Source organism: Cnephaeus nilssonii (genome assembly GCF_951640355.1).
Source record: "Cnephaeus nilssonii genome assembly, chromosome: 5".
NCBI lineage: Eukaryota > Metazoa > Chordata > Mammalia > Chiroptera > Vespertilionidae > Cnephaeus > Cnephaeus nilssonii.
Window position 1 is genome coordinate 71,283,360 of NC_137076.1, and position 11,957 is coordinate 71,295,316.

The 11,957-nt window shown below is 55.6% G+C and overlaps 2 protein-coding genes across 3 annotated transcripts; one reads left to right on the forward strand and one right to left on the reverse strand.

Moving 5' to 3' along the window:
• Positions 1-3,704: 3,704 nt before the first annotated feature.
• MXD3 (MAX dimerization protein 3) lies at positions 3,705-8,749 on the forward strand. 2 transcript variants are annotated; one of them, XM_079771824.1, is made up of 6 exons: positions 3,705-3,882; positions 4,104-4,263; positions 4,900-4,929; positions 5,058-5,172; positions 7,646-7,829; positions 7,902-8,749. In XM_079771824.1, the coding sequence occupies exons 1-6, from the start codon at positions 3,813-3,815 to the stop codon at positions 8,012-8,014; spliced, it is 672 nt and encodes a 223-aa protein (XP_079627950.1). In that variant the 5' UTR covers positions 3,705-3,812; the 3' UTR covers positions 8,015-8,749. The 2 variants fall into 2 exon arrangements, with proteins under 2 accessions (XP_079627950.1, XP_079627951.1); XM_079771825.1 differs by having other exon boundaries at positions 4,158-4,263.
• A 149-nt stretch (positions 8,750-8,898) lies between these two features.
• Positions 8,899-11,915, reverse strand: PRELID1 (PRELI domain containing 1). The gene is made up of 5 exons (XM_079771826.1): positions 11,658-11,915; positions 10,873-11,098; positions 9,563-9,676; positions 9,371-9,449; positions 8,899-9,145 (listed from the first exon to the last, which is right to left on the reverse strand). Exons 1-5 carry the CDS (start codon positions 11,747-11,749, stop codon positions 8,997-8,999), a joined length of 660 nt encoding a protein of 219 aa, XP_079627952.1. The 5' UTR covers positions 11,750-11,915; the 3' UTR covers positions 8,899-8,996.
• Between the last annotated feature and the right edge of the window lie 42 nt (positions 11,916-11,957).

The following is an 11,957-nucleotide window of genomic DNA, read 5'->3' on the forward strand; positions in this document are numbered from 1 at the left end:
CAATGGAAAAATATCCTCAGGTGAGAATTAAAAAAAGAAAAACTAACAAAACTACAATACATGAAAGTTTGTGAGATGCAGTTAAAGCAATATGCAGAAAGAAGGAATAAAATGGACTATCTACCTTTCCATCTTAAGAAGCTAGGAACAAAGGAGCAAATTAAATCCAAAACTGGTTCTTTTCAAGATTAATAAAGTTGATAAACTCTTAGTAAGATTTAGTAAGAAGACAGAGATAGAGAAGGAGAGAAACTACCTACATCAGGAATCAATAAGGGACATATTACAGCTCTTATAGAGACCTCTTCCTGGGGCCCCCCACCTCCATCCCCAAGGTAACTGGGACTGGCAGCCACTTCTGAGACTTGGACTAGCCAGGCCCCATGGTCTAGTCACCTGCAATTTCAAGTGAGGGACTTCCTGGCCCCCTGACTCTGTTAATCATTGTGCTGCGCTGCCCCAGACAGCCTGGGATGGCGTTCCAGTAGTGGCCACCAAGTTGGGGGTCTGCTGAATGCTACACCAACAGCCTTCTGTGGGCATGGAGACCCCGGCCCAGCCAGGTCCCCCTCTCCTTTCTCAGCACTGGTGTCCTCTGTCACTTTGGTCAGAGTCAGATGGAAGAGGCGGACCCTGAGGGACAGAGGAACACTGCTGTTTTCCAAAAGATGTCTTGTTGAGAGAAGCCTGGACACTTCCCGGAGGAAGTGACATTTAAGCTAAGCTGGCGGAAGCAGGTAGATGGGCAAGGGCATGGTATCTTAGCTGACATAGCAGGAGGAGGGGCACAGCTTAGCTTAAATTCCCCGAGAGCCGGGGAGTCAGTGGGGCTCCATGACTAAGGAATGCTATTCTCTGGGAAGGGAGGAGGATTGAGTGAAGTGGGAGAAACTGGGGCAGGGAGCCCAGAGAAGGGGCTGGGTAGGGGTCCAGGGTTTGAGCCAGGCTCCAGATCCAACATTGCCCATTTCTGCCCTCCCTTCCCACCACTACTCTCACCCGCAGGGAAGTGGTGAAAGGCTTTTGGGGGGACAGCAGGACCCCATCTCCTTGGACATCCTGTCCATAGGGTGGGAGAGGATGGTGAGCCTGGAGCTGAGGCTCCTGCAAGCTGCCCTCTTCGGGGGGTCCTGACTAGGGCAAAGCAGCAGGGTGTGGGCCCCCTTCTCCCTCCCCTCCGGGCACAGATGTAGGCTTTGTCGCTTAGCGCCCAGAGGACACTAGTTCCAACAGAACCTGTACTGACGTGCAGGCAGCATAGCCACAGTTACTGTGGGCAGGCAAGGCCACAGGATGGGGAGCTGGCAGGGCGGCCACAGGGCTGCACTATCCAGGCTGGACCCTGTCGGACCTGTGGGTCTGGGACAGAGATTCTAAGCCAGTGCTAAGGGAGTAGGAGAACCAGAGTTCCTTTGCTCAGTCCTGTACCCAGAAGGTACTAGCATTTTCTCAGAGGGGCCTAGAAGGGCATCTAAGGGCTTGGGGCAGGGGCTCCATCTTCCCCACCTGTCCTGCTCCCTGGGAGGTATTACTTCCTGTCCCCCTGGCTTGTGGCCCTGAGCTATATTCATGGGAGGCCTGAGGCCTGAGGCCAGGCTGTACTTAGCCTCCATATTGTTCCCTAGTTTGAACCCTACCCATGGCTCCAGACTCCTCAGGGTGGTCACTCCAGCCCCATGCAGCCCCTGTCTCACTTCCACAACCTCCTGTGGGAGCATCTTCAGCTGTGGAAGTGTGCCTCTCTCCCTTCCTCTGCCAGGGACTCACTCCTTCAGAATCCCTCCCTTCATCCTACCCCCGCACCAGGCCATCTGTGTCCCAGATATTTGACCGGTGGGTTTGTGCCTGTGCTATGTGGGTGCAGACTTTAATGAAATAAAATTGGAAATTCATTTACAAGCCTTGTGACTCCTTTTTTCAGACCTAACTAAGTGCGGGTGGGGATCTGGGGGACATCAGCCTGTTCTGAGCCCTGCCCACCTTTTCAGCGTCGGCCTGCACCTGTTCTTTGCGCTCTCTATGCTAGCTAGCCACAGTGGCTGCCTTTCAGTCAGCATACATTCCTTTCAGCCTCAGGGCCTTTGCACCTGCTGTTCCTTTGTCTGGAATTCTCCTACATCCTTCCTATACATAGATAACACCTATTCCTCCATTTCCCTAGAAAAGCCTTCTCTGACCTCCCTGTTTAGGTCAAATGCTCCTTAAGACATGCCCTCTCACTGTGTCTTTTCCTGTGAGGACCTGTCAAAACTGTAACTCGTATGTGTCTACTATGTCCATCTCTCCCCCCGCCTCTCCTGTGAGCTCTGCAAAGGCAGGAATCCTGTCTGGTTTGGCCAATGATTCTATTCTCTGGCCCCCAGCACAGTTCCTGGGGCCCAGTAAGTGCTCAGCAAATTTTTGGTGAGTGAAGGGATGGGCGAATGGCTCAGTTCCTGGCCGAGCCTGTCAAGTGATTTCTCTGGGAGTGACTCAAGAGAAACTCCAAGGAACTGAGGACTGGCTTCCATGTGCTATGTGTTTACCCAGCACCATGTCTTTATAAAGAATCTGATTCCTCTTTGTCCCCCGCTTCTCTATTGCCGGTTCACAGACTCAGCCCCCCCACTGGCAGAAATGCCACACCCTAAAACACCTGCTTTCATCTTCCTGCCTCCACCCGTAGACTGTCACTGTGCCCGCACCTGCTGGTGAGGCTAGGGAGCCGCCAGGGGCTCCGGGGGAGGAAGAAGCCGCCATCTGGTGGCCCTGCGGTAGAAATAAGCAGCTCCTACCTACTGGGCACGGCAAAGGCGCGGGCTCTGTTCCTCCAACAACGCTGTTGCTGGGCTTCCCGAGCTTACAGGAGGGAGGTCACTGGCCGAGTCACAGAGCTGAGAAGCAGCGGTGACAGGAGAGACACCCAACTCCGCTGGCTCCAGAACTCAGGGCTCTCCAGCGAGGCTGTTCGCCTGGAAGTTGGTACCCTACTGACGTTCTGTAGCGGCAGTAGCTTCCCCGTGGGTGAGCAGGACGAGCTGGGAGACTACTCCCATTCGTCACAACGGGAATCTGGAGCCCAGCGGGGCCCAAGGACGCAGAAGGCCGGCAGGCCCTGACACCGACCCCGGAGCGCAGAGCAGGATCCCGGCTCCCTTCCTGGCGCCTGCGCACTGCGGCCCCGCTCCCCGCTCAGCCCCGCCCCCACCGCCGGGGTTTTCAAATTTGAAACCTGCTCCTTTTCCCGCCCGAATGTGTGGACCAGCAGCGAGAGAGGGCGGGGTTGCGCGCAGCCAATAGCGCCTCAGAGGCTCCCAGGCCTCGCCCCGAAGGTGACGACAGCGAGCCGCCCGAGCCGACCAGCCAATGGGCGAAGGCGCTCGCCGTGTCTCCGCGGCGCCCACGTGCAGCTGCTGGGCTGGGGGCCTCCGGGGACTACAGGCTCCTAGAGCAACGTTCTCTGAGCCGGGCCCTTGCCACCAGCACGTGTGGGGAACTGAGGCCCAGAGACGCCAAATAGCTAGTGCGGGGTCGCTGAGCAAAGCGGGCAGGAGACATCACCTCCCACCCTGAGGGTCTGCCCAAGGGCAGAGCCTGGAGCTGGCGCCCCTGTCGATACCGCCAGTGTCCGAGGGGGCGGGCAGCTCGCGGTGGGGGCGGGTGGGCGGGTCCTGGAGGGGCGGGCCAAGAGCTGGGCCGTCCCGGGGCGGGGCGTCAGGGGGCGGGGCGGGGCGCCTGTGTGTGTTGCACCGTGTCAGTTACATTGTAACAAAAGTGGTGCTGCCGCTCCTCCAGCCTGCGCTCGGGCCCGCCCGCCGCCAGCTGTCGCCGACATGGAATCTGTGGCCAGCAACATCCAGGTCCTGCTGCAGGCGGCCGAGTTCCTGGAGCGCCGCGAGCGAGGTGAGGCAGATCCCTTGGCTGGACCCCAGGCTGCGACCTTGCTGAGACGGGCCTGGGTTAGACGTGGCTCCCAACTTGAAGGATGCATACATGGCTTTAATGCAGTAGCCCCGGGTCACCCCCGTCTTAAAATGGAGAGGAGTCCTCGGTCGGTCGGGCTGGGGGGGTGTTGGGGATGTGGTCCTGGCGCCAAAAGCCTCTCCCTGACCGTGCCATGCCAGGGGCGCCCGCTGGGACCAGCTGCAGCCTGACGAGACGCGGGCTCTCTCTGGCAGAGGCTGAGCACGGATACGCGTCCCTGTTCCCGCACCGAAGTCCAGGCCCCGTCCACAGAAAGAGGAAGGGATCCCCCCAAGCTCTTGGCGCGTTCGACAGTGGGCGGTGAGGAGGGCGAGGGGCGACGGGGAGCGGGGGATGGCGCTGTCCCTCTTCGGGCCCCTCCTCAGCCCACTTCCTCCTTGTTGCTTGCGCCTTCTGGGCCAGGTATCCTACTCTGGAGACATTCAAACCCCTCCTGCCATCTCCCCTTCCCCCAAACACACCCCTCTATTCATTCAAAGACTATTTCTTGAGCGCCCCTGATGTGAACAAGGCTTCCACTCACACTCCTATACTCCACCTATCACATCACTCACTTTCCCCCACAGGCTTCCTCCTTGTCTCTCTTCATCTCCACCTTTTACACAAGCTGTTCCCTCCAATTTGAGTGTCTTTCTCCACTACCTGCTTTGGGTAACCTGTGTTTCTGGCTCAGCTCAACTGTCACCTCTGTTTGCACTCCACAGCTACCTGGGCAGGCCTCTTTCAGCATTTGCCCCCTAGCCCCACCCCCCACCAGCTCCCCATGAGTCTCTGCCTCCACCTGGCAACTCAGGTGCCCGAGGCCAGCACAAGGTTGCCATACTGAGCTAGTTTCGGGCAGAGATCTGCAGTGGAGTTTGAGCCTCTGGGAGCCTGGGACTGAGGGTGTGGGCAGCAACTGATGGCCCCTCACCCCATCCTCTCTGGCATTGGCAGGTCTGTGCACAACGAGCTGGAGAAGCGCAGGTGAGTCCCAGCCATGCCCTGACAGCATTGGGCCTCAGGGACTGTCTCTCTCTGGCCTTCCCTCCCCTGTCAGCCCTCTAGCTATCAAGGCTGGGCTGGCACTGCCCTCCAGACCCCTTCCCCTGCAGGAGGGCCCAGCTGAAGCGGTGCCTGGAGCAGCTGAAGCAGCAGATGCCCCTGGGGGCTGACTGTGCCCGATACACCACACTGAGCCTTCTGCGCCGGGCCAGGATGCACATCCAGGTAAGGGGCTACCTCTGCACCCAGGAGCCAGGTTACCAGGACGTGTGGAGAGGTATAGCAGGGAAGGGCTTGGGTGACACTGGGGAGAGGGGCCCATTGTGCTTTTAGTTTCCAAATTTGTTAAATGGGAAGAAAAGCAAAAAATAACTCAGGACCTACTGGGCAAATGATGTTAAGCTTCATTTGCCCAATAAATGCTCACTGTTGTTATTACAGCTATAACTACCTCTATTTCAACGGTGAGGCTCTGCGCCAGGCACTTAACCTCTCTGGACTTCCTTTCTTCCTCTGTATGGGGAGGCATGACTGTTGAAGATAATGTGATGGGTCATGTGTAAGGGTCCCTTAGACTGTAAGAGGACTGGTCCTCGCTCTTCCTCTCCCCATCCTTTAAGGCCTCCTTTTCTGGGCAGTCTGTCCTGAAGCCACTTTGGGAGGTAGCTCCAGAGGCCAGGAAGACTAAAGGACTGAGGATGACAGTCACCATTTTCCCAGGGCTCTTGCTGCTGCCCCCTGGTGGACATGAGTAGTGTGTGCAGACTCAAAGCCGCAGGCAGCCCCAGAGAGAGGGGATTAGGAGTGGCCTTGGAAATAGTAGGGGCCTTTCTTGCCCTCTGGGTTCTTCAGACAGAGGAAGAAATGGAGGTACAGCCGGGCTCAGGAGAGACATATTCAGAACCCAGACCCAGGTCCCCTGACTTGCATTCTTTCCTTCAAGAAGTATTGAGCACCTGCTCTGCTAGGCCATTCTAGGTACTCGGGCCATGGCAGACAATAGATATGCCATGTAGTAAATAAATCAGTGTGGGACTGTCTGCACTGTCCCAGAGGTGCCTGCATTCCCCGCATGGTGCCTGAGGAACACCCTCGCTGAACAGCAGGCCTGTTTCTCACTTGGGCTCGCCTGGCCTGGGTCTTGGAGGGATGGTGTACCTCTCAAGTGCTGACTGGCAAGTGGGCAGGACCTGTGGATTGCTCTTTCCTTAAGCCCCATCACCTCGCCCTGTGCTCCCTGCTTCCTGTTCCGCTTCCGTCTTGCCTTAGGATTTCTTTGCTCCACATAGATCTGTCCAGGTGCCTCTTCTGCTGAAAACCCTCCATGGCTCTTGACAGGATAGTCTCAGTCCTTACTTCCTGTGAACTCAAGGCCCTTCACCACTCATCTGCTGCCACTGGCTGCTTTTGTAGTCTCATCTCTTCCCTGTTCCCCACCAAAAGCCGAATTCTTTTTAAAAAATATATATATTTTATTGATTTTTTACAGAGAGGAAGGGAGGATAGAGAGGTAGAAACATCAATGAGAAAGATCAATCAGCTGCCTCCTGCACACCCCCCACTGGGGATGTGCCCGCAACCAAGGTACATGCCCTTGGAATCGAACCTGGGACCCTTGAGTACGCAGGCCGACGCTCTATCCACTGAGCCAAACCGGCCAGGGCCAAAAGCCGAATTCTTGGTGCTCTTCCCGACCTCCCTCTGCCTGAGTGCTTCTCCTCCCCCATCTTCACCTAGGCAGCTGTCACTCATCCTTCCACACCCAGTCCCAGTGTCCCTTCCCATGCTTTCCTTCTTGTTGACTGCAGGCTCCTGCCCACAGAGCTCTGGTAGGGGTGGGGGGGGGGAGGGGGGGCAGATTAATGATGAAAAAGCCTTAGGGTTCCTAGGAGGGTCTTGACCAGGAGTTACAAACTGGTAGCTGTTGTTTAGTCTATAGTTTTCTAAAAGTTTAGCTACTTGGCAGCACTTAAGAGGACATTTGACATGAAAAATCTGACTTTCCAGCTCTCTTAAAGACACCGAGAGATTGGACCACACTGGGCCTCTTTCCACGAGGCAGTGATTGGCTGGAACTCGGAGGTGGCTGCCTCCTTCAGCTGGAGTTCACACTTGCCATCATGTCACAGCCCCTGCCACACCTCATCCCTGTTGCTTGATACCAGCACTCATCACTCCACATCACCTATCTAGGCCTCACCTGACTAAACCCTGAAGGTCTTTTTTTTTTTTTTAAATATATTTTATTGATTTTTTACAGAGAGGAAGGGAGAGGGATAGAGTTAGAAACATCGATGAGAGAGAAACATCGATCAGCTGCCTCCTGCACACCTCCCACTGGGGATGTGCCCGCAACCAAGGTACATGCCCTTGACCGGAATTGAACCTGGGACCTTTCAGTCCTCAGGCTGATGCTCTGTCCACTGAGCCAAACCGGTCAGGGCCCTGAAGGTCTTTTGAGATTGTGTTGCCCTCCCTCCCTTGCCCGGCTAGACAGAACTCACGGGCCATTTACATGGGACAGAAGGGCCTGATTCCCTGGAGGGTGTGGAGGTAACTCTTTGGAGTCCAGATTTAGAGAGCCCCTGTCTGGAACAGGCAGTCACCAAGTGGCCATGGCCTGCTGCTGAGCTATGCTAGGTTGAGGCACAGGCCCCAGGCAGCTGACCCCAGCCCTTGGCTCCTCTGGAATTCGCAGAAGCTGGAGGAGCAGGAGCAGCGGGCCCAGAGGCTCAAGGAGCAGCTGCGCAGCAAGCAGCAGAGCCTGCAGCAGCAGCTGGAGCAGCTCCGGGCGCCGGCGGGGGCTGGCGAACGGGAGCGGCTGCGGGCAGATAGCCTGGACTCCTCAGGCCTCTCCTCTGAGCGTTCTGACTCAGACCAAGGTGAGTGCCCTGAAGCGGAGGGTGGGGTGGGCCAGTGGGCCAGGTCTCCTGACTAGACCTGTCCCTGTGCAGAGGAGCTGGAGGTGGACGTGGAGAGCGTGGTGTTCGGGGGTGAGGCCGAGCTGCTGCGGGGCTTCAGTGCAGGCCAGGAGCACAGCTACTCACACAGCGGCGCCTGGCTATGACCCTCGCCACCCCAGAGCGTGCCTCTGCCTTCCCCAAGCCTCAGCGGCTGCTCAGTCACCTCCTGTTGGAATGGACTAAAAGGACCTTGGTGCGGGAGCAGGTGCTCCTCCTGCCCCTCTGCTGGCTGCTGCAGTGCCTCCGAGGGGAGAGGGGAGGGGGCCTGGCCTCCAGAGCCCAGCACGACAGGCAGCTTAGGCCTGGGCCACCCTTCCAGGCATTTTTTGTAGCACTTCGTTCTGTTGTCCTCACAGAGACAGGAAGCCTCTTGGGCACACCTCCACATTTCTTCTTAGCCAAGGCCCCCTGGCCTTTGCCCCATACTGTACAGTGTTTTCATTAAAAGGCTTTCATCATTTCCTGCCCATGGTCTTGCCTGATGAAAATGGGGAAACTCCAGCCACAAAATGGGAAAGGAAATGAGATCAGTCGCTACAACTAACACTGCTGACTGTGCTGCAGTGCCCCTTTAACCCTCACAGCTAAGCTCTTTCCCCACCTTGCAGGTGGGACTGAGGCCAAGTGACAGGACTTGCCTGAGGCCCCAAACCAAGATATAGTGGAGTCAAGATTCGAACCAAAGCTTTCTGACTCTACAGCTGGGGCTGATTGAATTCAACAAGTATTTATTGAGTGTCTATTATGAGCTAGATATTGTTCCAGATACTTGGGACACAGCAGAGAACAAAAAGGTCCCTGCCCTCATGGAGCTTACAGTCTAGTGTCTATGACCACTTTGCCTGCATGCTGTCTGAGACCCAGGGCAAATCTCTCCTCAGCTGTCCAACGCAGGAAGAAGCAGGCCTGGCCCAGACATGGATAGCATGTCTGATGCACAGTAGATGCCAAACAGATACCACCTCCAACCCACTACCCAGAGAGTAGATCAGGCTGGAAGTTGACTTTTAATAATAAAATACAGGGGGGAGGGCAGAGGGATGCAGCAGGTGGGGTGGGGTGCTGCCGCACCAGGGTCTGGGCTGGCTACACGAACTGCTGCTGCTGCTGCTGCTTCTTGGTGGCTGCCTTGCTGGCAAGGTCCTTGGCCTTCTCTGTAGCTGCCAGTGCCGTCTCCTTTGCCTTCTCCTTGGCTTCCTTGGCTGTCTCAACAAGGGTTTTGGAAGGGGCCTCACCTGCAGCAAAGGGCAGGAGGCTGGCTTGAGAGGATGCCAAAAAGACCCACCTAATCGCTCCCTACAGCATTCACTTCCTGCCAGCCAGGCCCCATCGGAAAGGTGGTATTTGCCCAGGAACAGATGAGGAATCCCAGGCTTAGAGAGGAGCAGTGACAGCCCCAGGTTCCACACCAGTCAGGGCAGCTAGAACTTGACCCCAACCTGTGCCTGGGAGGTTCTCACCTTGCAGCTTGGCCAAGATGTATTCAAAACCCTTCATTGACTTGGTCACATTGCTTTTGAACCGGGCGAGACCAAATTCCTGGCAAAAGATGAGAAGGGGAAGAATTCTGAGCTGCCCACTGACCCCCAGCCCAGTCTCTATGTCAAATGCCCTGGGCCTCAGAGCCCTAGCACTCCCACAGTGCTGCTCACCTGGACAGCTCTGGAGACGCCAAATAAGCTAGAGGAGACCCAAGCTTCCCGGCGGATTTCGGTCCAGCCGCTGTTATCAGAGTTCACACAGTAAACACATCGTTCCTCCACCACCTGTGCAGGGAGTCAGGCCAACCACAATTGTGTGGGATTCTTTCAATTTGCTAACTTCACATAAATTTGATCTCCTGCCTCTTTTCACGAGGTAGAGCAATAAAATGAAAACCCATTCCTTTCCCTGAATGCACCCCAAGCTGCATTTACAGAAGAACAAGAACAATGAGGTCATTTTGCTGTCTACAATCTTTCCTCTGACCCTTTAAACTAGAAGGCACATGGAATAGCAGAGGGCCTTCCAGCTCATCCTGGCCCTGGATTTGGTTTTGTAGCTTTGTCTGGTCATGAGTAGTTTTTAGCCTGTCTTCCACCTGCTGCAGCTCTTGAGTTCACTGGAAGTCCAAATAAAAATGGAAATCTGGCAATTGTCACAGCTCTCACCAGAGAGGAAAAAGTAGATCGGTACTTCCAATAGAAACCTTCAAAGACCTGTCTCATAGCTGGACTAAAAGACATTTCTCACAGCAGGACCACTATCTTGGTAACATAGAAAACAGGTAGTACCCTCAGGGAAGTATGCTGGGGGGCTTCAGATAACCCTGGGGCAGTGGATTAAGTTGCCAGCTCATTCTGTGACCTGGTAGGACACTTGCCCTCTTTGAACCTAACTTTTCTCTTTGCACAAGAGAGTAATACCCGCCTCCCAGGGTTATTGTGAAGATTAAGTGAGAAAGAGAATGCAAGTTTTCTGAATGCTTCAGGATATTCATACGTGAGAAGATATTGTAGAGTGTTCCTTAAACCAGCAGTCGCCAACCGGTGGTCCGAGAGGTCAGAAAGGTTGGCAACTGCTGCCTAATATAAACCATATATTTTCAAGTTTTTTTTTTTTTTTTTTAAATTAAATTTACTGGGGTGACATTGGTTAACATGAACATACAGGTTTCAGGTTTGGGTTTGTAGGTTATAAGATCTGTATATTGCACCTTGTGCCCATCACCCATCAAGTTTTAAAGACAAGCGATCAAAGGTATATAGAACCTCTTTTCCCTAAACTCTTAGGCAGAAATCCATTATGTAAGACAAGTAAGAGTGTTACTCCTTTAGTCCACATGGGGTATGGGGTCAGGATCCTCTCCCTTCTGAGGCACACCCAAGGCACCCTCATGGCTTGATGGATTCCTGTTTGAAAACCACTGGCTCCCTAGCCATACCTATCTGGAGCTCTGTGTGAGGGACCAAGGGAGTCTCACCATCAGCCGGGCGTGGTTGATGTTCCAAGTGAAGGTGGTCATGGTCTGGTTCTGTGGGTCCACAATAGAATCCTCCAGGATGTACACTGAGTGAGCAACATTGGCAGGAAATAGTCGCTCGGCCCAGCGGGGCATCCTGTTGGTCTTGGTCAGGAGTCTCCGGGACAGGAGCTTCTGGTCAGGGGTCACCTCCCGGTGCACTATGTCTTCCGTCAAGACATGTTTGCTGCAGGTGTCAGAATGAAGGTGACCCTCAGGAGCCTGCCCCTGAGAGACTGCCTGTTGGGGTTCCCATCTCTAGCCTCCTGGCCCAGAATGGCCAGGCCTTCCCTCAAAGTTGCAGTGATGTGTGCTGTGGCTCATTCCCTTGAACCTACCCCAGGGCAAATTCCAACTCCCGCCCTCTCGTTGACCTGGATTCCTGGGCTTTCCAGCATGGCTGGCCTTCATGATTTATTGCACCGCTGGAGAGAGCCACAGGCAGAGGAGGAGAGCGTCTGGAATTCCAACCCCAGGATCCCTCCCAATTCCTGTGCCGCCGCCTCTTCCTGTCTCGCCACCCCAGAGAACCTTGGACTAGGGCCTCAATCAAACCACCGCCCAGGCCCATCCTCTTTCCGGCACCTTGCAGGCCTGGCCACTTCCTCCATAGGGTCCTCTGGCCCTCAAGACGGCCACGGTTCCGGCAATCCCCCACCTCGGACTCGATGTTGAGTCCTTCCCGGTCCCACATTTCGATCACCAAACAGCGAGGGGGTGGGGTTGCTCTTTCCTCGGCTACGTACCTATAGGGATTCGGGTACCGCTGCCAGAAGGCAGCGAACACTTGGTCCCAGGAACTCCGGAGCACGCTGTGGCCCAGGAAATACTTCACCATTGTCCCGGCCGGCGGGGTCAGCACCCGAGCAGCATCAGGGGTGCAGAGCCCGGGGGGCACGCGGAGGCCAGGCCCGGGCTCGGCGCACGCCCGCCAGGCACCAGCTCAGTCACCGCCCCACTGCACCCCAACAGCAGCCGCCGCCATGAGGAGTTGTCGGGCCGCCCGCCACTTCCGGCGCAGACTCGCTGTACCCACCACTTCCGGC